Genomic DNA, 24,815 nt, shown 5'->3' on the forward strand with positions numbered 1-24,815 from the left:
GACCCCAGCAAGGGGTTTACAAGGCCAGTGAGAAGCAGAGGTGGTTGACCATGGCCTTCCTCTGCAGAGTCTTCCTTGGTGGTCTCCCATCCAAGGCTTGTGGTGACCCCGCAAGGGGTTTACAAGGGCAGTGAGAAGCGGAGGTGGTTGACCATGGTCTTCCTCTGCAGAGTCTTCCTTGGTGGTCTCCCATCCAAGACTTGTGGTGACCCCAGCAAGGGGTTTACAAGGCCAGTGAGAAGCAGAGGTGGTTGACCATGGCCTTCCTCTGCAGAGTCTTCCTTGGTGGTCTCCCATCCAAGACTTGTGGTGACCCCGCAAGGGGTTTACAAGGCCAGTGAGAAGCGGAGGTGGTTGACCATGGTCTTCCTCTGCAGAGTCTTCCTTGGTGGTCTCCCATCCAAGACTTGTGGTGACCCCAGCAAGGGGCTTACAAGGTAAGTGAGAAGCAGTGGTGGTTTTGCCATTTCCTTCCTTTGCAGTCTTCCTTGGTGGTCTCCCATCCAAGACTTGTGGTGACCCCAGCAAGGGGCTTCCAAGGCCAGTGAGAAGCAGAGGTGGTTTTGCCATTTCCTTCCTCTGCAGAGTCTTCCTTGGTGATCTTCCTTCCAAGTTCTAACTGTGCTTAGCTTTGGAGATCTGAGTTCAGGCTATTCCATGCTTCCTTCCCTCCCTTAAAAATCCCTTAAAGTATTTCAGATTTTAAAATAGAATTGAAACCCTATATAAGTCCTTGGGCCTTGTGTGGTTTGATTTTGGCCAAGGGCGAAAACCAAAAGCCAGCAATAACCAGGAATCTGAACTCCACTGGTGCTTATTTGCTGATATCCCACTCATCTCCCCCAGGGCCAGCCTTAGACTGTCCGGCACCCAAGGCAAAGCTAACTTCTGGTGCCCCTCCCCCGAACTGATGTCACTGAGTCACATAGGCGGCACACTATTTGGCACCACCAGAAGGCCAGTGCCCAAGGCCAGGGGTGGCCAACGGTAGTTCTCCAGATGTTTTTTGCCTACAACTCCCATCAGCCGCAGCCATTGGTCATGCTGGCTGGGGCTGATGGGAGTTGTAGGCAAAAAACATCAGGAGAGCTACTGTTGACCACCCCTGCCCTAGGCAATTGTCTAGTTTGCCTAGCAGCAGGGCCGGCCCTGTTCTCTTCCCCCCTGCCCCCGCCTCCCGCACACACATAGCTGGGATTCCATGTGCCTTAAGAACATTGTTCTACCTCCCTCTCTTGTCTCACAATAAAAACCCTGTGACAGAGGCAAGACTGAGAGTTTGTGATAGGCTCGAGGTCACCCAGCAGCTTCCAAGGTGGAAGCGGGGATTCCAGCCCAGAAACACCACACTGGCTTTCAGTTGTGCCTGCGCAGAGGGAGGTGTGTTGCTCAACTCTGTTTGAGAAAGCAGAACTTCCAGATAGAACCTCTCCCAGTTGTGCGTTGAGCAATGCGGGAGGAATTGCTTCCCTCTTCCAAAGAGCAGCCTGTCATGTGCCAAGTCGTTCGTGTGAAGCTGGTGGGGGTGAATCAGGAGCAACCCACACCCTCTCGTGAGGGGAGCACCACAGAATAAAAGTTCAGTCGTGACATGTAGTCTCCCATCCCTTGCTTCTTCATACAGAGACAATTATTCTTTGAAAGCAATAGTTTTTTTTAAAGTGTTTCATCAGCTACCTGTGAGGTGGACTCCCCCACCCCTCCAATTCCCTACCTTGAGGAGTGACACTCAGAAATCACATGACCTGTGAGGAAGTATATAGCTCCCTCGTGGACCAGAGGAGTCTCCAAACTGACTTCTGCCGCTGACTAGGCTTCTTCTTAAGGACTTCCCAGCCCTCTCGGAGAGTTTCCGTTCTCACCATGATGCCCGGAGGTTTAACCGCTTGCAAGCCAGCTACTCCTGAGATTCAACAGCTGGCGGACAAGGTGAGCGAGACACCCCCCCACCCCCAAAATAGGCATGCCAGAACGGAATGTAATGACTTCGTCTTTCAACACAGCCAAATTCTGGAGAGCACAGGCGCTTGTTTCCCATTGTAAGCTGGCATCCAGGAAGTGCCTACCTGGAGAGATTGGGCTGCAGCTTCTGTAGCCTCAGCAGTTTTTTAAATTGAGGATTTCCCCATATATGTATACAAGAAAGCAGGAAAAAAATAGAAAGAGGAAGAAGGAAGAAAACCAGAGAGGTTATCTTAAAGATTCCAAAATTCCAAAAAGTTTCTCGACAACCAAGCCAAATACAATCGCTCCTTGTTATGTAGCCTCAGCAGGAGGTGGATTTGGAAGTAGGTGGTTCCCATTTCCTTCTCCCCCCAGCCCAAGAGCCGCTTGTGAATGTGGAAAAGCAGCTCTGAGGATTGGGGAAACCGCATGGGATACTCAGAAGGTAGAAGAAGAAGAATTGCAGATTTATACCCCACCCTTCTCCCTGAATCAGAGACCCAGAGAGGCTTACAATCTCCCATATCTTCTCCCCCCACAACAGACACCCTGTGAGGTGGGTGGGGCTGAGAGGGCTCTCACAGCAGCTGCCCTTTCAAGGACAACCTCTGCCAGGGCTATGGCTGACCCAAGGCCGTTCCAGCAGCTGCAAGTGGAGGAGTGGGGAATCAAACCCGGTTCTCCCAGATTAGAGTCCACACACTTAACCACTACACCAAACTGGTAGGGTTGGCGGATCCCCCTGGCTGCGGGAGAGGAGGAGGGTAAGGTTGCCAAATCCAAGTTGGATTTGAAGATGGAGCCTGAGGAGGACAGGGACCTCTGGGATACAATGCCCCAGAATCCACCTACCAAAGCATCTATTTGCTTAAGGGGAACTGATCTCTGTAGTCTGGAGATGAGCTGTAGCTCTGGGGGAACGAAGTTCTACCAAACGACAGCCGTAAGTGTAAGTGTTCTTGCCAAGTGTTATGAGTCTATGTGGAGAAGCTCGATAAAGCTACAGTGAAACGGGGAAATATGAGTACTGCCTCATTGCGGAAGCAGTAAAACTCAATTTGTACCTAAGAAGACAGGTCGCCTTCAGAAGATACTGCATGGACCATACCCCAGAAGGACTTTGCATGAATCTACTTTTATGAATTTTGGAGTGGGTTTTTAGTCCTTGTAGTGTCCAACATTATTTATATTGTAATATTTGAACCTTATCTTTATTCTAAGTAAAAGTATCCTTTGTTATAAGTTTGGTTGGAGGAAACCTTTGGGTTTATGTCACTTTACCCTCTTGGAGGTTGGCATCTCAATCTGGAGGGCTCAAATGGGTGAGGCATAAAAACATGCATCCCTTCCCTACCAGCGCCCTCCCTAAAAATGGCACTAACAAAGCAAAGAGCTCTGTTTGGAAGAGTGAAACTGAAAGCTAGCGCAGAAGGAAAGGATGCGTTTCCTCTCCCTTCTGTCCACAGCCTGCAATCTGCATGGGATGGATGGGGTTTTGATAGGGTGTCAACCTCCTGGTGGGGCCTGGAGTTCTCCCAGAATTACACTAAGCTTCCAGGCCACAAAGAATGTGTCCTCGGAGGAAACAACAGCTGGGGAGGGCAAACTCTATGGCGTCGCATCCCCTCTGAATTCCCTCTCTCTGCCCTCTCCAGGCACTGGCACCGAATCTCCTGGAATTTCCGGAGCCAGAGTTGACAAGTCTAAGCTCCGAGGCTGTGCCGACAGAACAGGCAGAGAGAATCAATTTTGTCTGATATTTGTCTTCTCAGCTCAGCCCACCAAAGTGCCCGGCTTTGCAATTCCCTGTGGAACGCCTGAGGTGGAAGTTGAGGTGCCTCCCCAGTTTTTGGCCGGAGAAGGAAGTTCTGCACTAATGGAAAGAGGGCAGAGCAGATTTCCCTGCAATGAAATGTGGATTGTATGCTAGGGCTGCCAATCTCCAGGTTCCACCTGGAGACCTCCCAGAATTACAGAGAATCTCCAGACAACAGAGTTCAGTGCCCCTGGAGAAAATGGCAGCTTTAGAGGATGGATTTGATGGCATTTATACCTAGGGTTGTCAGGTCTCTGTTGGAAAATACCTGGAGACTTCGGGGGTGCAGCCAAGGGAGGGCGGGGTTTGGGGGAGGGGCCTCAGCAGGGTACAATGCCATAGAGTCCACCCTTCAAACAAGCCATTTTCTCCAGGGGAGCCGATCTCTGCCAGCTAGAGATACGTTGTAAAAGTGGGAGATCTCCAGGCCCCACCTGGAGGCTGGCACCCCTAATTATACCCCTCTGAAGTCTCTTACCTTCCCAAACCCCGCCCTCCAGACACTGCACTCCCAAATCTCCAGATAGTTCCCAAGCAACGGCAGGCGAACCTAATTGCGTCAACCAATATTCCCTCTAAGCCAGGGGCGGGGGACCTTTTTTCTGCCAAGGGCCATTTAAATATTTATAACATCATTTGCGAGTCATAAAAAATTATCAGTTTAAAAAACAGTGCTCCACCAAGGAAGAAAGATTCAGGCTGGCAAAATTAATGCAAATAATTGTTTTTCTATTTGAAGTCATGTGGGGCAAGCCTAATTTGGCGTAACCCCCCCCCCCCCCGGCCTGCCACCCTATGCAAATGCCTAGATTCAAGGCCTTTTTTTGTAGAAAAAGCCCAGCAGGAACTCATATTAGACCATATCCCCTAATATTAGCATATTAAGCCACGCCATCTGGAATAATCAAGTGCAAATTGAACTGTTGGTAGTTGGCTCCCACCCCTGCCACCCCTCCCTCCCTCCCCTCATTTGGAAACTGCAGCTGCTCCCAGTAGACCTTTAAAGGCACCCACATACCCCAGTCATTCACAATGCCCACCACTCAGGTTCCCTGAGGGCCAGACCAAGTGATCTTGAGGGCCACAAATGGCCCTTGGGCCTGACGTTCCCCACCCCTGCTCTAAGCCATGGTGTCTTGTGAGCAAAAATTCAACTTCATGAGCTCCTGACGTTAAAGTTGTGAGCTACTGCATAAATTAGTTTGCCTTGAGGGCATTTTTCCTGAGCTAAGACAAAAATGTGTGAGCCAGGCGCTATAAAACTGAGCTAGCTCACACTAACTCAGCTTCAAGGGTCCACGGTTGTCAACTGTTGCATAAAAGAGAGTTCCCAAAACTCACAGGGCTTAAAAGACACTTTCCCAATGCCCCAGGTTAAGCTTGTCAGTAATAGGGGGTCCCTTTGCCTCAGGTTGAGGTGATGGCCTTTTTACCTTGTCCTCAGTAAGGACTTTCAAGGAGGGATTGTCTGAACTGTCCCATGAAAGCCAGGGCTGAGTACTTCAAAATGCGCTCAGTTCCTGCAAACGTAAGGCATGCCCTTCCATGCTGGTTTTTCTGGTCTTCTCCACACACACCCCTCCTAGACTGAATTCAGTGGGGAGAGCTGAGGGGAGATTCTGTGTGAACAAGTCGTGCTACAAGAACGGAGCAACCTTTTCAGATGATCGATTTGACACAATGGGATTCCCCGTCAGGAAAAAGTTGCCCGTATTGTTACAATACTATGAAATGAATTTAGTCATTCATATTGAACATTCACAAGGGAGCTTATTGAGAAACGTTCCTATGCCAGAGATGTGAGTGGAAGGCCATGGCTGCCTAACTTACTGAAGGAACGCAACTTCTCTTGGTCCTAACGTGGGTTTTTGTATCAGAATTTCCTTATTTCCTCCAAAATACGGTAGCTGGTATCAGTCCTCATTTTGGGCAGGAGCTCAGAGGAGCAGAGTTAAAGGACCTCTAAATCTTTTTGTGGTCTTTCTTTCTTAACCCACCCCACCCCCTGGGAAAAAAAAATGTTTCTGGGAGGATTTTGTTGAATTCTAAGATCTGACAAACCTTCTAATATTTATCCCTGTCAAAAATGGGAAAATAACTAAAACACATCAAGCAGACCGATGGAAATCTTCCTTATGCTACCGTGGCTACATAGGAGGAAGTAATTTTAAAAGCGTTATGGGAGTGTTATTATGTGTCATTATGACAATTATAATTCAAGAAGCATTTTAAGGTAGATGCCGAGCTGACATATTTTATTTTTATTTTAATTTGATCAAATTTATATCCCGCCCTCCCCCGGCGGGCTCAGGGCGGATAACAACAATTAAAAACAAACATAAAATATTTTTTTAAAAACCAGAAAATACAATAACATTATTTCAATACATTTTACAGTCATTAACGTCCAAGATGCACATTGGTATTTTGAGTATTCCGATGTTTCTGGCTTCAGTTCTATTAGTTCGGTGAGGTTGTCCGTGCTGTGGAATAATAACCCCTTAACCATTAAAAGCCAGTTTAAACAGTTCGGTCCTACAGGCCCTGCGGAACTGTGGTAGATCCTGTAGGGCCCTGATGTTTTTGGAGAAGGTATAATTTATTTCACCTTCTGGTGATGTCAGGGGGTATGTGGCATATGCAAATGCGTTGTGCTAATGAGCTCTGGCACCTTTTTTTCCTATGAAATGACCCCTGGCTGGTATCCTGGAAGACAAACCTGGACGCTTACACAGCCCTCTTTCCAAGTAACTATCCCCCATGCAAGCTGAGCAACTGGAACGCTTTGCCTGGGAGGGGCAATTGCTGGAGTCTGCCCTTTGTCTAGCTTCCTTGAAGGCAGTAGGTTTTGCACGCACACCAAGGCACTGTTTATTAAGGCCGGAAGATTTTGGAAAGTCCCAAACACAGAAATGAATTGGCTTGATGATATTGATTATGTAGCACCCCTAATTTATTGTAGTTTTTTAAAATTTTATGTAACTGTTTTAACTGTATTTATTAATTGTATTTTATCATATCAATTGTATTATAATCATGGTACACACCATGTCTTGTTAGCCGCCCTGAGCCTGCTTTGGCGGGGAGGGCGGGATATAAATAAAACTTATTATTATTATTATTATTATTATTATTATTATTATTATTATTATTATTATTATTATTATTATTATTATTATTATTATTATATTGGATTTATATCCTGCCCTCCACTCCAAATTTCAGAGTCTCAGAGCGGTTCATAATCTCCTTTACCTTCCTCCCCCACAACTAGGCTTCCCAATCCCCAGGTCCCAGCAGGGGATCCCCAGGTTCTACAGGCTTCTCCCCGCCCCCAGCCAGCTGGCCGATGGGGGAAGCCCCGCCCCCTCAGCCACCATGCAGCTCTAGGTCTTGGTAGGGTTGCCAAGTCCAATTCAAGAAATATCTGGGGACTTTGGGGGTGGAGCCAGGAGACATTAAGGGTGGAGCCAAGATCAAGGCTGTGACAAGCATAATTGAACTCCAAAGGGAGTTCTGGCCATCACATTTAAAGAGACGGCACACCTTTTCAATTCCTTCCTTCCATAGGAAATAATGAAGGATAGGGGCACCTTCTTTTGGGGCTCATAGAATTGGACCTCCTGGTCCAATCTTTTTGAAACTTGGAGGGTATTTTGGGAAGAGGCACTAGATACTATACTGAAAATTTGGTGCCTCTACCCCAAAAAATAGCCCCTCAGATACCCGCGGATCAATTCTCCATGATTTTCTATGGGAATAAATCTCCATAGGGAATAATAGAGTTCCCAGAAGACATTTCTCTCCCCTCCCATCGCTTTCTGACAACCCTGAAGCGGGGGGAGGGCCTCCAAACCGGGGGATCCCCTGCCTGCACCTGGGGATTGGCAACCCTAGGTCTTGGGCAGGTATAGAAACCTGCAAACAGGTCCGTTTCAAAATGTGTGTGTCTCTATGCCTTTAAAGTTGAGCAGGAAGTACTTCATGGGAAGGGTCAGCAATAGGCTTCCCAATCCCCAGGTCCCAGCGGGGGATCCCCCGGTTTTACAGGCTTCCCCCCTCCCCCAGCCAGCTGGCCGGCGGGAGAAGCCCCACCCCCACAGCCATTATGCACCTCCATGAACAATTCCCATAAGGAATTATGGGGAATTGATCCGCGGGTATCAGGGGCTCTCGGGGGGCTGTTTTTTGAAATAGAGGTGCCAAATTTTCAGTATAGCATCTAGTGCCTCTTCCCAAAATACCCCCCAAGTTTCAAAAGTATTGGACCAGGGGGTCCAATTCTACGAGCCCCAAAAGAAGGTGCCCCTATCCTTCATTATTTTCTATGGAAGGAAGGCATTTTAAAAGGTGTGTTGTTCCTTTAAATGTGATGGCCAGAACTCCCTTGGAGTTCAATTCTGCTTGTCACACCCGTACTCCTGGCTCCGCCCCCAATGTCTCCTGGCCCCACCCCCAAAGTCTCCTGGCCCCACCCTCAAAGTCCCCAGATATTTCTTGAATTGGACTTGGCAACCCTAGTCAGCAACGCTTGTTTTGCTTTCGTTTCAGAGCAACTCTGTGTGTGTGTGTGTGTATGTGAAAGAGAGAGAGCACCCGACTCAGTAAGTAAGTGTGTGTGTGTGTGTGTGTGAGAGAGAGAGAGGGTTGCCAATCCCCAGGTTTGGAGGCCCCCCCCCCACATTAGGGTCATCAGAAAGTGTGGGGGGGGGAATGTCTACTGGGCAATTATTCCCTATGGAGAACGATTCCCCTAGGGAATAATGGGGAATTGATCCGCTGGTATCGGGGGCTCTGGGGGGGCTGTTTTTTGAGGTAGAGGCACCAAATTTTCAGTATAGCATCTAGTGCCTCTCCCCAAAATACCCCCCCCCCAAGTTTCAAAACGATTGGACCAGGGGGTCCCATTCTATGAGCCCCAAAAGGAGGTGCCCCTATTCTTCATTATTTCCTATGGAAGGAAGGCATTTAAAAAGGTGTGCTGTCCCTTTAAATGTGATGGCCAGAACTCCCTTGGAGTTCAATTATGCTTGTCACACCCTTGCTCCTGGCTCCACCCCCAAAGTCCCCGGATATTTCTTGAATTGGACTTGGCAACTCTACCCACAACAGACACCCTGTGAGAACTCTCACAGCAGCTGCCCTTTCAAGGACAACCGAACGCATGTAAATTTGCCAAATCTGGTACCTTGTTATGCCAAAGGCTTGCTGGTGTCTTTCCAGTTGATGAACACCAAACTCTGTTGAGATTGTAATTTGCACAGCACATCGCCTCTGCCCAAAACTTCCAGGGCATATCTGCATCACGTAACATCCACTGGGTCATGTTCTGCAACGTTTGACCCCTCCCCTCCCTGCTTGCAGCCCTCCCAACCTGCACATGCAGCCAGCAACTGAGCTGCTCTTTGCCTGACTTGCCTGGTGCAGCTGCTGCTGGCGTAGTTGCCAAGTTTGCCTCTCTCTGCCTCTCCCCCACAGCTTAGTCAAAGGGGCTTTTAAGAAGGTGCCTGAAGCAGGGGCGGTGGGGCGGGCATTCAGACACTGAGATCATTTGCAAGGGGGCCCCCAAGATTTCGACTGCCTAGGGGCCTCCACAGGGTTTAATCCGGCACTGGCAAACAGCCTCTAAAATGTCTCTGGCCTTAAAAAGAAGGCACCTAGTGGTGCATAAGGTTAAGGGATCTAAAACGCCTGGCTGCCGGACAATCTTAGTATCTCCTGCTTATATTACACACACTGCCCTATGTTAATTGTTATTACTCTTAATGACTACCCCACACCATATCTTCTCTGTATATATTTTCCAATGGCTATGGTTTCGTAACACTTCTGTTCTTTCTAAGAAACCCTAAGGTGGATCTCACAGATCCATGTGAAGCCACAGGATCCAACTCAATATGATTGTCAAAGTCTTCTAATTTAATTTTAGGGTTTTTTTTTTATTTCAGGTGAAACCTCAGTTGGAAGCCAGGGAAAACCAGAGATACCCTGTTTTCAATGCTGTGGAATACAGAAGTCAGGTGGTTGCTGGAATGAACTACTTTATTAAGGTTAGTGCACACATTTCATCAGTTGCCTTCCATTCCATGCGGCTTAATTTGTTGCCTTTCCTGAGGATAGATTCAGGTTAAAACTTAAGTCAGTCTGAAGCAGCAGAACAAAGTTTGAGTCCAGTGTAGAGCTGCCAAGCCCCGTCTGGAAGTGACGTCATTGTGCGGTGGCCGCTCTAGGCGTTTCTGGGAAAACTCTATGGTTTTCCCAGATGCTCTAGCCATTCAGGAGGGGAAACTCTATGGTGCAATAGGTACCATAGTTTTCCCCTCCCAAGTGGCTAGAGCGTCCGAGAAAACCACAGAGTTTTCCCGGAAATGCCTAGAGTGGCCGTGAGTGCCATCACTGGCGCAATGACATCACTTCTGAGTGATGTCATTGTGTCGCGAAAGTCCCCCGCCAGAGAACGGAGGGGAATTGGCAACCCTAGTCCAGTGGCACTTTTAAGTCCAACTGAGTTTTCATATGGGTATAAGTCCTCATGTGCATGCACCCTTCTTCAGAGACTTCAGGTACCTGAAGAAGTATGAATGTACATGAAAGCTTATACCCGGAATAAAACTTGAGTGGTCTTAAAGGTGCCGCTGGACTCCCAACTTTGTTACGATGTCAGACCGCAATTCGTCGTGGCTGTGCATCTGAACAGAAACTTGAGATGAGAAGTCTGATCTTAGGGCCTTTTGCTGATTCCGAGACTTTGTTTTAAATAGGACTGCATCAAACATCAGAGGTGGAAATGTACCTTTAACTTAGTGGGGAAATTCCCATTGAGCCAGTGGGAGCCAGGAGAAAGTTGAGCCAAGCAACCTAGCAGCGTGGGCTGTGCTGCAATAGGAACCCAGCTTCAACTGGGATAACAGCGGTGTTAAGAATGGCCTACGCTGCAGGGGACCTTTGGCTCATCTAACATTCCAGTCCTCTCCCACCTAATATACAGCGTGAGAGAGATACCTGTAGTCAGGGCTTTTTTTGTAACAGGAGCTCCTTTGCATATTAGGCCATGCCCCCTGATGTAGCCAATCCTCCAAGAGTTTACAGGGCTCTTCTTACAGGGCCTACTCTAAGCTCCTGGAGGATGGGCTACATCAGGGCTGTGTGGCCTAATATGCAGAGGAGCTCCTGCTACAACCCCCCCCCCGCCTGTATTAAAGTTCTCGCCTTAACACCGTCAAACAGAACGGGAAATCAACGGTCTCCCGACTTTTAAAAAGCACCAAAAAGCAGCCAAGGAGGTGTCAGTTGGAAGGGAGAAAGCAAAGGTGCTTTACCCTTTTCACCTCCAGTGTGTGGGCTTCCTGGAGGCAGCTGATTGGCCACTGTGTGATCACAACGTGGCCTAGATGGCCTTTGGGTCTTAGGTTCTCCCATGGCTTGTTTGCTCAAAACTGCACTTTAGCAAGATGGTTTTTTTCTCCCGCAGGAAAAGTGATACAGGAACCAATGAAATATATATATTTTAATGGTGCAAATGTGCTTGGGAGTAAGGTTGTAGCTCAGCAGCAGGGCCTCTGATTTCCATGCAAAAGGGCCCAGATTCAATCCCTGACATCTCCTGTTTGGTGTAGTGGTTAAATGTGCAGACTCTTATCTGGGAGAACCGGGTTTGATTCCCCACTCCTCCACTTGCACCTGCTGGAATGGCCTTGGGTCAGCCATAGCTCTGGCAGAGCTTGTCCTTGAGAGTTAGGCTTCCCAATCCCCAGGTCCCAGCGGGGGATCCCCTGGTTTTACAGGCTTCCCCCCTCCCCCAGCCAGCTGGCCGGCGGGGGAAGCTCCACCCCCACAGCCATTACGCACCTCCAGGAATTATTCCCATAGGGAATGATGGGGAATTGATCTGTGGGTGTCAGGGGCTCTGGAAAGGCTGTTTTTTGAGGTAGAGGTGTCAAATTTTCCGTATAACATCTAGTGCCTCTCCCCAAAATACCCCCCAAGTTTCAAAAGGATTGGACCAGGGGGTCCAATTCTATGAGCCCCAAAAGAAGGTGCCCCTATACTTCATTATTTTCTATGGAAGGAAGGCATTCTAAAAGATGTGCTGCCCCTTTAAATGTGATGGCCAGAACTCCCTTTGGAGTTCAATTATGCTTGTCACACCCTTGCTCCTGGCTCCGCCCCAATGTCTCCTGGCTCCACCCCCAAAGTCCCCAGATATTTCTTGAATTGGACTTGGCAACCCTATTGAGAGGGCAGCTGCTGTGAGAGCCCTCTCAGCCCCACCTACCTCACAAGGTGTCTGTTGTGGGGGGAGAAGATATAGGAGATTGTAAGCCGCTCTGAGTCTCTGATTCAGGGAGAAGGGCGGGGTATAAATCTGCAGTCTTCTTCTTCTTTTAAGGGTCAAGTTGTAGATAATGTGAAAGAGCTCTGCTTGGGATCCTAGAGAGCCGCTGCCAGTCTGGGTAGACAATACTCAGGGCTTTTTTTGCAGCAGGGACTCCTTTGCATGTTAGGCCACACTCTCCTGATGTAGCCAATCCTCCAAGAGCTTACAGGGGCTACTGTGAGCTCTTGGAGGATTGGCTACATCAGGGGGGGTGGGGCCTAATATGCAAAGGAAATCGTGCTACAAACAAAGCCTGTGACTTTGATGGCTCAACGGTCTGATTTAATATCTTACCCTCATATCTACAAACATATAGTTTTGAGCACACTCCTACCCCCAAAAGCAGGAAGATCAACAAGTTGCTCTTTTTTTTGTTTTGCCTCCTGCTCCTGATGAAATTTTTCAAGCTTTCCACTTTAAAAAAAACAGGCAAGGTGTTTGTTGATGCATATAATCTAGTTTGTGATGGTGAAAGGGAATCCCCTCTTGCAGGGATACAGAAGGCTTGTTACAATTTTAGTTTCTCATCCAAGCTAGTCAGATTAATTGGAAACACTTCACAGGCTTTTTTTGGTTAAAGATGACACACTTAGCCAGATTTTGTTATTTGCTGTCAAGTCGCAGTTAGTTAACGGCAACCCTGTAAGGTTTTCAAAAGTGGGATGGGTTTGCCATTGCCTGCCTCTGCATAATGATCCTGGACTCAATAATATACCGAGTTCGGTCCAAGGTGCTGGTTATTACCTTTAAAGCCCTATATGGCCTAGGCCCTGCCTACCTTAGGGACCGTCTCTTCCCATATGCCCCCCAGAGTGTGCTGCGATCCGGCTCTAGAAATCTGCTTGTAATCCCCGGGCCAAAGGAGGCCTGGTTGAAGTCAACAAGGGACAGGGCCTTCTCGATCACAGCCCCTTGCTGGTGGAACCAGTTACCGGAGGAGGTCAGGGCCCTGCGGGACATTGGACAGTTCCGCAGGGCCTGTAAGACAGTCCTCTTCCGGTTGGCTTATAACTGACCGGCATTGAAACATCGAAACATTGAAATATTCTGACGGAAGACCATAAGATAGCACACTGAGACTGATTGATGTATTAATATTAGTTGTTTTAATTATGTAAATTATTATTGTATTTTAATTCTTGTATTTTATTGTTAGAATTTTTATGTTGTGAGCCGCTCTGAGCCTGCTTTGGTGGGGTAGGGCGGGATATAAATCAAATGAAATGAAATGACTCTCTTTGGTGGTCTCCCATCCAAGAAATAACCAGGGCTGACCCTACTTAGCTTCTGATCTGATGAGATCAGGCTAGCATGGGTTATTCAGGCCCCTTAGAGTCAATGTTTTCCTTTTCTGTTGCCCCCGTTACTCCGGTTGCCGATTCTCTCTCTCGCTTTGGTGTTTAAATCCTGATCTGCTGGGACTGTCCATGCGGAATCGAATTACGAATGCCAAATTCATTCTCTTCTATACAGATTGACGTGGGTCAAGGCAAGTACGTGCACCTACGCGTATTTGAGGCGCTTCCATGCAACAACGGGGACATCTCCTTGGCCGGTTACCAGACTGGCAAAACAGCGAGTGATCCGCTGAACTACTTCGGCTAGGAACATTCTCCTCTTCTGCTCTTCTTGATATACTGACATCCAAGAGCCAGCACATGCTTAAAAATTAAAAAAAAACTAGATTTGGGAAATGTTGGTTTGTGTTTTGTTTTGTTTTTTCTCTTGCAGAAGGCGGCTGCCTTTTAGCATGTTATTTAAAAAGTTGTGAGTGGGGAAATGGGGTGGGGAGCGATAGTCCCTCGGAGCTGCGGAGTCTTAGGAGCAAAAATTCTACTTTGTGAGCTACTGGCATTAAAGTCGTGAGCGATTTGGCTGCTGGGGCTGTCCTTCCTGGGCGAAGACAAAAATGTGTGAGCTAAGAAACTGAGCTAGCTTGCACTCACTCAGCTTAAAACAAACACTGGTGGAGGGCCTGGAACATTCTCTGTGCCACTATGTGACCCAGAGGTGGTGCGGGTAATTCTAGGAATCCAGTCATTCTTAGAGCTACCCAGGGCTTTTTTGGTAGAAGCCTAGCAGGAACTCATTTGTACATTAGGCCACACACCCCTGATGTCACCATTGTTTCGCACAGGGCTTTTTTTTGTAGGAAAAGCCCAGCAGAACTCATTTGCATATTAGGCCACACACCCCTGACACCAAGCCAGCCGGAACTGCGTTCCTGCTTTTAAAAAAAGCCCTGGAGCTACCAAACATCAGAAGCAGCACAGAGGACACACTGTCAGGTTTTAACATTTCTGTCCCACTGCCTCTTGGGCAATATGAATGGGATATCTCCTGGCCTCATTGGGGTAGGGGGTGGGGATAGTAAGTCTAGTTAGTAGATCCATAGTGGCTTTTGAAAAGGCTGGAGAATCTTTGATAGGCACCCCTACATCCCTGGCCCGAACTAGAGCGAATCACACTCACTTCTTAGTTGAACTGGCTGTCCAGTCCTTGTATGTGGACCAAACGGTCCAGCTCTGATTAAACTGGCTTCTCATTTCTCTAGCTTTACAAATCTTTTAGCCTCTGCTTCAGCCATGTCTGGAGGGTTATCTTCTCCTTTGCTTGAGCCAAATGTTCAAAACCACTCCATGCCGGGGGATGTAATGGCAGCCATGAGCTTTAAAAGGGGGTTAAGACAGATCTGTGGAGGAAAGATCCATCAGTGGCTGCTAGCCAAGATGACCGAACAGAGCCTTTACGTCCACGAGCTGTAAGCCTCCGAAGCCCAGGGCTAGGAAGCAACATCAGAAGGCCTTGGCCTCTGTGCTCCATTTGTTGGTCTTATGGGCAAATGGCTGAAATAGGATGCTAGACTACTAGATGGACCACTTGTCTGTGTCAAGAACTGGTTCTTGCCAATGTTGTATACATCACCTAAATCTAGGGCTCCCAAGCCCCTGGGCTGGGCAGGGGTTCTCCCACCCAGGAGGTTCCCAACCCACCAGCCCACACTGAGCCGGCAGGGGAACCTCCCCCAATGTCGCAATGATATCACCCGCAAGTGATGTCATTGCACCGGGCACTCTAGGCGTTTCCGGGAAAACTCTATGGTTGTCTCAGTTGCTCTAGCATTTTGGGAGGGAAAACTCTATGGTACCAAAATACCATGGTTTTCCCGGAAACGCCTAGAGTGGCCAGCACACAATGTTGCTGGCATGATGGCATCACTCATGGGTGCCACAGGGGTCTTGGCAACGCTACCTAAATCTAATATCCCTGTGTAGTTCTGGAATTACTTATAGCAAATGCTTCTGTGTAATCATGCTTTTTTCACTAAGCCTGCGTATTATGTCTTTGGAATAATATCGTTAAGTACTCTCTCTACCCTGGCTACAGAAAGGCCTCTCTGTGGGTTAAGACACATTCCTCAGCACAGCTGTGAAGGTCATGTTATCTGTACAGCTAGAGACAATAATTTTTGGTTCCTCTGAAAGCAGTCTGGGACTGGTGGGGGGGGGGGGGAACCTGTCTAAGAATACCTTTTGAATTTTCTTCCCACGCTTTCTTTGTGCCTATTTGCTTATGTGACTAACAGTTGGAGTAAGGTATAAATGTATTGCTCAGCCCTGTCGGGTCAGTTCTAATAAAGAACGTCTTGACTTTGAACACGATGTTCATTTAAATAAAGCTTTATTTGAATTACATCAAAGAGGTTGAGTTAATGAGCACTGTGCAGAACTTGACACTCTGTCACTGCTATTTAGTCTCCTTGTCATAACACACATATAGCCAAAACGGCAGCTTTTTATGTAAAAGCATATAAAAGAGAGCAGTGCTTAGAAACAATCAGAGTGAAGGATGTTTTTCCCTGAGGTGGCTGTGCCAGACGGCCCCCCTCCCCCAAATAACACAGAGAGAATAAATGCAAATCAAATGTAAAATAATTATCGTGGATATAATTGTTACTGAAGGCCACAGGAATCGGTACCATCGGTACATTGCAGGAATAAATCATAGCCGTAAGAGGAATGAACAGTGAGTTTTGCTTTTGCAAAGTAAACACTGCCTTGAAAAGAAACTTCCAGTTGGCCTTCTAGAAGTAAGAGAGCTCTTCATGCTTTTCTTTGTTGCTCTGGTAACTGGTGAGTGCTGGGGGTTTGTTTTCATGAGGGAGGCTTTCGTAAATTCTTAAGTGAAGGTACTTATCATTGCCAATTAGGACCTGAAATGGAACAAAAGTAATCTTTAAGCTGCGGGCTATCTAGGAAGTCCACATGCTGATCTGGTCAGGTCAAGCAGGGTTGGCTCTGATTAGTATTTGGTTGGGAGGCCAAAGTCCAGGGTTGCTACACAGAGGCAGGAAATGGTAAACCACCTCTGAATGTCTCTAGCCTTGAAAACACTACAGGGTCACTGTAAGTTGGCCACAAATTGACAGCCCTTTCCTCCACCACCAACTGACGTAGCGTGAAGCAGGAGAAGGCAACAAGGGCATTCTAAAATGGTGTAGGTCTCAGGAAAGTTTCTCTCATTTTTAGCGTGGAGAATGTTGAGGCTTCCCTCCATTTATTTACATCCTGCTCTTTCCTCCCTATGGGGACCCAAAGAGGCTCACATTGTTCTCCTTTCCTCCATTTTGTCTTCACAACAAGCTCTGTGAGGTAGCCTAGGCTGAGAGAATGTGACCGGCCCAAAGTCCCCCCACACATGTCCATGGCAGAGTGAGGAATTCAAGCCTAGGGCTCATAGACTGTAGTCCAACGACTACAACACACACATTCATAGGCCATGTCTGAGGGGACTCTACAGGCCTCAGAACTGACAAGGGGGGTAGTTTCTCTAGCTCTTTATTCCTCGTCTTTGGCACAGCTTGGGGAGAGAAGGCAGGTACCTCCTTGTCAGCCCTTTTCCTGCGTTCCTTTGAAAGCGGCAGATATTCACCACCTCAGGCCACGTAATGCATCCTCACGATGTCCTTTTAGGATCAGATCTATGGAGGACATCAGATCCTCACACTCCCTGGGGTGACAACCAATGTTCCCTCTAAGCTGCAGAGGTCTGTGAGCAAAAATTCTACTTTATGAGCTACTGGTATTAAAGTTGTGAGCTACTGGCATTAAAGTTGTGAGCTACTGCGTAAAGTATTGTGCCCTGGGGCCATCTGTCCTGAGCTACGACAAAAATGTGTGAGCTGGAGGCTAAAAATCTCTGAGCTAGCTCACACTAACTCAGCTTAGAGGGAACACTGGTGACAACTGAGTGTAGATTCATAGGAGGCAAGTAGTACTGCTGTACTTCAGAATTGTCAAAATAAAAACTGAGTGGGGAAAGGGTGGCTGAGGCCTAGTCCTCACAGACGTAGTCAACCTGGCCCAGCTTAGCTCAATTACTTTAGGTGGCAGCCAGGAAGTCCCAGTGGATCACACCGGAGCAGAATTGTTTTGTCCAGAGGTTTTCAGGGTTGCCACCCCCGGAGAACCTAACTTTCGCAGTACTCATCTAGACTGACTGCGCAGAATTCCCCATGGTAAGAGCAGGGTGCATGACAGGACCTCGGGTAAAAGCAATTGGTCAAAGGTGGTACCTTTATGAAATAGTTTTTTCCAGCAACCAACTGTGTTTTAAATTCCACTGCATCAAAGACCTCAAAAGTCTTCCCTTCTTTCTCTTCCACCTCTGCCTTCACCTGTAGAAACAGAAAGGCCGGGGGGGGGGAGTTTCTTTTACTCATCAAACTATGAACACCTAGAACCTGCTTACCTGTTGGTTTCTTGGCTCAATTTATAATCCTGATTTTTGATGCCTTAAATTCTTTCTCCCACACACATCCCTCCCCACCTCACCTTGATGTCATTTGGGGGAACCACCCTGTTGCAGGTGTCTTCCATTTGGTGGACGTTTACTGTTTTTTACTTCATTATACTTTGCTTTTCTCCCCACATCAGGGCCTTTTGCTCAGTACTACCTACTCTGTGAAATTCTCTCCCACAGAAGGTATACGTGGCCAGACTGCTTCAAGTTTTCAGAAAACAAGTCGTAAAAGCCTCCCTACTAAACCCTTTTTATTATCCAATAAATAATAAAACCAACAATAAGCAATAAAAGAAAAAACAGCAAGAATAAAATTCAGCAACAGAAGAGGTCAAGCCACATACCAAGAGTAGGGAGTTGTTTTGGGAGCCAACTTCTGGTGGCAAAATAAAATGGAGGGAACAGATCTAATAGTAAACTGCCTTGTATACTGGGCAGATGACCAGAGCTATCCAATGACACACACAAGCAAGGGAGAGGTCAGTGATTACTGTGGGGCACTTCTCAGGTATGCAGAAAAATATGACTTTGTAAATTAAACAAAATGGGGAGGGGAGAAAGGGAAAGGTCCAGTCATTTTCAACTCTGCAAGCACCAGTCATTTTCAACTCTGTGGTGACGTTGCTTTCACGACGTTTTCATGGCAGACTTTTTATGGGGCGGTTTGCCCTGGCCTTCTCCAGTCATTTATGCTTTCCACCCAGCAAGCTGGATACTCATTTTACCGACCTCGGAAGGATGGAAGGCTGAGTCAACCTTGAGCCGGCTACCTGAAAACCCAGCTTCCACCGGGGATCGAACTCAGGTCGTGAGCAGAGCTTACGACTGCAGTACTGCAGCTTTAACACTCTGTGCAACGGGGCTCTTAAATGGGGGGAGGGAAAGCTTAATAAGTGGCCTGATGAGGCCTAAATATGCTCCAGAAGGGATGGAATGTTGAGAGCAACTAAGTTCGTTAAGGAAAGCAAGGGAGTAGAAAAACCAGTCTGCTCAAGCTCAGAAGAGCACAAAGATACAGCCTCTGTATTTCTTTGGAGCATGTCATCAACTCAAACCGATCTTTATATTATATTACCGAGTGCCCTGACCTGGAGAGCCCAGGCTAGCCCAGTCAATCTCAGAAGCTAAGCAGGGTCAGCCCTGGCTAGTATTGGGATGGGAGAACTCCAAGGAATACCAGGGCCGGGATGCAGAGGCAGGCAATGAGAAACCACCTCTGAACAACTCTTGCCTCGAAAACTCCACTAGAGGTCGCTGTAAGCCAGCTGTGACCAGATGGCACTTCCTTCCACCACACTACTAAGTTTGCCTGCAGAGGGAGACACCCAGCAAATTTTTGACTTAGGTTAACAATGCTTAATAATATCATCTTGGGTTTCCTATATCCAAGAGGGGATTGGATAAACATACGGAGCAGAGGCCCCTCAGTGGCTGTCAGCCACAGCCAGTTTGGTGTAGTGGTTAGGTGTGCGGACTCTTATCTGGGACAACCGGGTTTGATCCCCACTTCTTCATATGCACCTGCTGGAATGGCCTTTGGTCAGCTGTAGCTCTCGTAGGAGCTGAACTTGAAAAGGCAGCTGCTGTAAGAGCTCTCTCAGCCCCACCTACCTCACAAGGTGTCTGTTGTGGGGGAAGAAGATAAAGGAGATTGTAAGCCGCTCTGAGACTGATTCAGAGAGAAGGGCGGGGTATAAATCTGCAGTCTTCTTCTTTTGTTGGAACTCTCTGTCTGGGGCAAATGATGCTCTGTATTCTTGGTGCTTGTGGGGGGGCAACAGTGTGAGGACTTCTAGTGTCCTGGCCCCACTGGTGGACCTCCTGATGGCGGCTGGGGTTTTTTGGCCACTCTGTGACACAGAGTGTCGGACTGGATGGGCCATTGGCCTGATCCAACATGGCTTCTCTTATCTTCTAGGTATTTAATGAACGCTGCCGAGCTCATTATAAGCCTCCGAAGAGTCAATGAAATGAGGAGAGGCTCAGAAGATGCCCTGGACAGTGGACTTCAATCATGCCAAACAGACTGGAGAAGAGATGCAGAACAAGTGACAAGAGACCTTTTGAGAAAGAAAAAACACACACATGCGGCAACCAGATCCATGGAGTTCATCACAGTGATTGATCGATATTTTCTTTTTTCTTTTTGCTAATTAAGATAATCTAACTGCTATTTTGTACAAGAATGTGTGGGGAAAAACCTTTATTAAAAAAAATCAGAAGAAACACGATGCCAGCATATTTTGTTCCATGCCCTCAGGTATTTATTTACTTACTTTTTACCTCAGGAGTCTCCATCCGTTTGGAGCCTGTGGGCACCTTTGGAATTCTGACAGAAATGGCTGCCGCTGGAAGCGGAGTCAGCCACAAAAGATGGCTGCCGCTGGAGGCGGAGCCAGCCGCAAAATGATTGCTTGCAACTTAGCTTAAGTCGCACGCTGAAGATCCTTGTGTTGTGGTGGCGGCTGCTGCTAAAGCCACATTTTTAAAAAGATCTGCACAGCCAATTAAATCTCCAGTAGCCAATCGGAAGCCTCACTGGGCAAAAGCCCCATTTAGCCCCACCCACTTTCTAACAACTTGTGGAGGGTGACAGAAAAGGTGTCAGTGGACACTGTGGGGCTCATGGGCACCACCAGGGCTTTTTTTGTAGCAGGAACTCCTTTGCATATTAGGCCACGCACCCCTGATGTAGCCAGTCCTCCAAGAGCTTACAAGGCTCTTCTTCCAGGGCCTACTGTAAGCTTCAGGAGAATTGGCTACATCAGGGGTGTGTGGCCTAATATGCAAAGGAGTTCCTGCTACAAAAAAAGCTCTGGGACCCAAAGTGGCTGATCTCTTCCATTCCTTGAGTTTTAAACTTGCAAGAAAGGATGGAGAACAGCCGCATCCCCATCTTTGGGCCAAGTGACTGCTTCTGCCGTAGTTTTGGCCTGCAGAAATGCATAATGGTTGAACGTGGCTCGAATATGGTTGTAGCATAGCTAGGCTTTAGGATCCATAACGGTCTTAAGAGATTAGTACAGCAGAAGACTTACATATCACGGTACAGTCTAGAAAGGTCGTGTATTGCCATACGTACAGTCTGGGAGCGAGCCATCCTGACACAGACACGAATTCCAGTTCACATTTGGAGTTTCAGGTGCTGCAGCTATGTTTTCATTGGATGCTTGAGCACCTGAGACAGTGAACTACCAGATTGCAGGGGGCACTTTAAATGCGTTGGTTTGCTTCACGAAGAAATACTGACGTTCCTCAACCCTGATTAAGATGGCCAGAGTTATGGTTCCATCCTTGAGTTGGCTTTAGGACTTCAATGTAATGCTAGCATTTGCTTCCTGGTTTCTATGGGTGGCCGTCCAGCAGTTGCGTAGCAGTGGCATAGTTAGTCTCCCATATATTGTAAGAGTCCTGTGGTGCAGAGTGGCTACTAAAGCTGCAGTACTGCACTTCAAGCTTTGCTCACAACCTGAGTTCGATCCCAGCGGGAGTTGGGTTCGGGTAGCTGGCTCCAGGTTGACTTAGCCTTCCATCCTTCTGAGGTGGGTAAAACGAGTACCCAGCTTGCTGGGGGGGGGGGGAGTGTGGATGACTGGGGAAGGCAATGGCAAAACACCCCATAATAAGTCTGCCGTGAAATCGTTGTGATGCGACGTCACCCCAGAGTCAGAAACGACTGGTGCTTTCACAGGGGACTGCCTTGACCTTTTTATATTATTAGATGTATGAAGCTAGACTGGAACAGCCAAGACTTACTTCTGTTTTGTTTTATTATCTAGGGAGAATGGTAAAGCGGTGTTGCCACAGATTAAAAAGCCATTATTAAAAATTAGAGTTTAGATCTGCAAGCAAGAAGGTTGCATTCTCTTTCCTGTAATGGGCTAGAATCCCTGGTAACCATTCCGGCATACCGTCTTTGTCTATTCCAAGATACTGTAGTATTTTTTTTTGGGGGGGGGGGCTGTTGGCTGAAATGGAATCCAGCCAATGAAGAAGAAGACTTGGTTTTTATACCCTGCTTTTCTCTACCCTAAGGAGTCTCAAAGCAGCTTACAATCTCCTTTTCCTTCCACTCCCCACTGCAGGAACCTTGTGAGGAAGGTGAGGCTGAAAGAGCCCTGAGAGAACTGCTCTTGAGAGAACAGCTCTGAGAGAACTGTGACTGGCCCAAGGTCACCCAGCAGACTGCATGTGGGGGAATGGGGAATCAAATGCGGTTCTCCATACCGGAATCCACCTCTTTTAACCACTACACCATGTCTTCCAAAGTAGTTTTGCTTTAAAAACACACAGAGGCTGTGCAAGTACAATGCCATAGAGTCCACCCTCCCAAAGTATATTCTCCATGGGACAGATCTCTGTAGTCTGGAGGTGAGCTGTAATTCCAGGGGCTCCCCAGGTCTCGCCTGGAGTTTGGCATCCACATGTCCTGCAACACTGACTTGGAACTCCCAGCACATGAGTCAATGTGGAAAGGGTTATTGGAAGGATAGGGCATTTGAAAACCAATGGCTCAGGGCAGAAATAGATGATATTGGATTTATACCCCACCCTTCACTCTGAATCTGAAAGTCTCAGAGCGGCTTACAATCTCCTTTATCTTCCTCCCCCACAACAGATACCCTGTGAGGTGGGTGGGGCTGAGAGAGCTCTGACAGAAGCTGCCCTTTCAAGGAGAGCTCTGTAATAGCAATGGCTGGCCCAAGGCCATTCCAGCAGCTGCGAGTGGAGGAGTGGGGAATCAACCCCGGTTCTCCCAGATGAGAGCCTGCGCACTTAACCACTACAGCAAACTGGCTCTCAATAGGCAGATTTTACTGGGGTCTGGTCTGATTGTGTTGACCTGGATAACCCAAGCGAGCCTGATTCGGCCAGATCTCAGAAGCTAAGGAGGGCTGGGCCTGGCAAGTGTTTGGCTGGGAGATTGTGAAGGAATATCAGGGTGATAACGCAAAGGCAAGCGACGGCAAACCACCTGAAATGTCTCTCCCCTTGAAAACCCTACAGCAGGGGTGGCCAACGGTAGTGCTCCAGATGTCTTTTGCCTACAACTCCCATCAACCCCAGCCAGCATGGCCAATGGCTGGGGCTGATGGGAGTTGTAGGCAAAAAAAACATCTGGAGAGCTATTGTTGGCCACTCCTGCCCTACAGGATCATCATAAGTCAGCTATGACTTGACGGCAACAACCAGGGGTGGAATTCTAGCAGGAGTTGCTTTGCATATTAGGCCACACACCCCTGATGTAGCCAATCCTCCAAGAGCTTACAAAAAAGAACCTTTTAAACGGTTGGTGGATTGGCTACTTCAGAGGTGTGTGGCCTAATATGCAGAGGAGCTCCTGCTAGAATTCTCTCCCTGGCAACAACACTGAAAATTATTTGATCCTTCCATTTTATTTTAATTATTAATTTCTAAGGAATTTGATCTGGCTGTGTTCATGATGGCCGTTGGTTATGCCAGGGGTGGCCAAACTTGCTTAACATAAGAGCCACATAGAATAAATGCCAGATGTTTGAGAGCCGCAAAACAGGAAGGGAGGAGAGGTAGAGGTAGAAAAAAGCAGCTTTAAATGCATTATTCAAGTTGCCGGCTGGCTCTGCTTTGAGAAATGATTTCAAGAGAGAAGTGCCTTCTCCAACTTGGCTGACAGGATAGTGGGGCCTTCAAGAGCAACACAATATATGTAAAAGAGCCACATGTGGCTCCCAAGCCACAGTTTGGCCACCCCTGGGCTATGCAAATTTACCTGAATAACTTTCAAGAGAAATCTGACCTGTTTGTTCATTTAGGCATTTGCATGCTACTTTTCTACCCTAAGGAACTCAAAAGGGCTTCCCAAAATGCCCCAAACAAACCAAATTAAATAATTAATTCAAAGTATGCTAACAAAACAAATGTCCTAGAGTGGCCCTCATTTACTGTGTGGACTGTTGTAGACCCCAGGGTGTGAGCCAAAGGCCAAGAGCCTTTTGAGGCTGGGCCAAGGACTTCCACATCTGGCCACACCTCAACTTTTACACTGGCAGACAGGAAGGTGACAAGCTGTTCCGCTTCTGGCAAGCTGCATTTTCTGAATCACGTGTGGTTTTGTGGCAGTTTTCTTCAGAGTATTATTTTAGGTTGTTCATCCTGTTAAGAGGGTCATGCAAAATGCTTCTGAAGCAGAAAATTTGTGTGTTAAAGTGCGGTCAAGTCACAGCTGACTTATGGTGACCCCAGCAAGGGGCTTTCAAGGCGAGTGAGAAGCAGAGGTGGTTGGCCATGGCCTTCCTCTGCAGAGTCTTCCTTGGTGGTCTCCCATCCAAGCCTTATGGTGTCCCCAGCAAGGGGCTTACAAGGCAAGTGAAAAGCAGAGGTGGTTTTGCTATTTCCTTCCTCTGCAGAGTCTTCCTTGGTGGTCTCCCATTCACGACTTGTGGAGACCCCAGCAAGGGGCTTCCAAGGCCAGTGAGAAGCAGAGGTGGTTTTGCCATTTCCTTCCTCTTCACTGAGTCACATGGGCGGCGCCCTATTTGGCACCACCAGAAGGCCGGTGCCCTAGGCCAGGGGTGGCCAACGGTAGTTCTCCAGATGTTTTTTGCCTACAACTCCCATCAGTCCCAGCCATTGGCCATGCTGGCTGGGGCTGATGGGAGTTGTAGGCAAAAAAACATCAGGAGAGCTACTGTTGGCCACTCCTGCCCTAGACAATTGTCTAGTTTGCCTAGTGGCAAGGCCTGTTCTCTCTCCCTCACCCCCCCCCCCGCACACACACAGCTGGGATTCCATGTGTCTTAAGAACATTGTTCTACCTCCCTCTCTTGTCTCACAATAAAAACCCTGTGACAGAGGCAAGACTGAGAGTTTGTGACAGGCTCGAGGTTACTCAGCAGC

The 24,815-nt window shown here is 47.8% G+C and overlaps 3 protein-coding genes across 3 annotated transcripts in view; 2 read left to right on the forward strand and 1 right to left on the reverse strand.

Moving 5' to 3' along the window:
• The window catches only part of MIX23 (mitochondrial matrix import factor 23), a 47,849-nt gene extending 27,684 nt beyond the window's left edge, over positions 1–20,165 (forward strand). Inside the window, exon 5 of the mRNA XM_060236843.1 lies at positions 19,858–20,165. Within this exon, the coding sequence (XP_060092826.1) occupies positions 19,858–19,908 (51 nt within the window). The 3' untranslated portion in view covers positions 19,909–20,165. The remainder of the gene's footprint in view (positions 1–19,857) is intronic.
• LOC132570310 (cystatin-A-like) lies at positions 1,432–13,831 on the forward strand. The gene is made up of 3 exons (XM_060236845.1): positions 1,432–1,929; positions 9,709–9,810; positions 13,611–13,831. The coding sequence occupies exons 1-3, from the start codon at positions 1,864–1,866 to the stop codon at positions 13,740–13,742; spliced, it is 300 nt and encodes a 99-aa protein (XP_060092828.1). The 5' UTR covers positions 1,432–1,863; the 3' UTR covers positions 13,743–13,831.
• LOC132569833 (cystatin-B-like) lies at positions 15,802–17,859 on the reverse strand. The gene is made up of 2 exons (XM_060236275.1): positions 17,713–17,859; positions 15,802–16,350 (listed from the first exon to the last, which is right to left on the reverse strand). Exons 1-2 carry the CDS (start codon positions 17,857–17,859, stop codon positions 16,222–16,224), a joined length of 276 nt encoding a protein of 91 aa, XP_060092258.1. The 3' UTR covers positions 15,802–16,221.
• Positions 20,166–24,815: the final 4,650 nt, after the last annotated feature.

The sequence above is a fragment of the Heteronotia binoei genome, chromosome 4 (assembly GCF_032191835.1).
Source record: "Heteronotia binoei isolate CCM8104 ecotype False Entrance Well chromosome 4, APGP_CSIRO_Hbin_v1, whole genome shotgun sequence".
NCBI classification, from domain to species: domain Eukaryota; kingdom Metazoa; phylum Chordata; class Lepidosauria; order Squamata; family Gekkonidae; genus Heteronotia; species Heteronotia binoei.

Excerpts from the sequence above, each read along its gene's own strand:
- LOC132570310 (XM_060236845.1), top strand. The coding sequence starts at position 1,864 with ATGATGCCCGGAGGTTTAACCGCTTGCAAGCCAGCTACTCCTGAGATT. Across the intron at positions 1,930-9,708 it reads TTCAACAGCTGGCGGACAAG|GTGAAACCTCAGTTGGAAGC; the intron begins GTGAGCGAGACA and ends TTTTTATTTCAG. Across the intron at positions 9,811-13,610 it reads GAATGAACTACTTTATTAAG|ATTGACGTGGGTCAAGGCAA; the intron begins GTTAGTGCACAC and ends TCTTCTATACAG.
- LOC132569833 (XM_060236275.1), bottom strand. The coding sequence starts at position 17,859 with ATGAGTAAAAGAAACTCCCCCCCCCCGGCCTTTCTGTTTCTACAGGTG. Across the intron at positions 16,351-17,712 it reads GAAAAAACTATTTCATAAAG|GTCCTAATTGGCAATGATAA; the intron begins GTACCACCTTTG and ends GTTCCATTTCAG.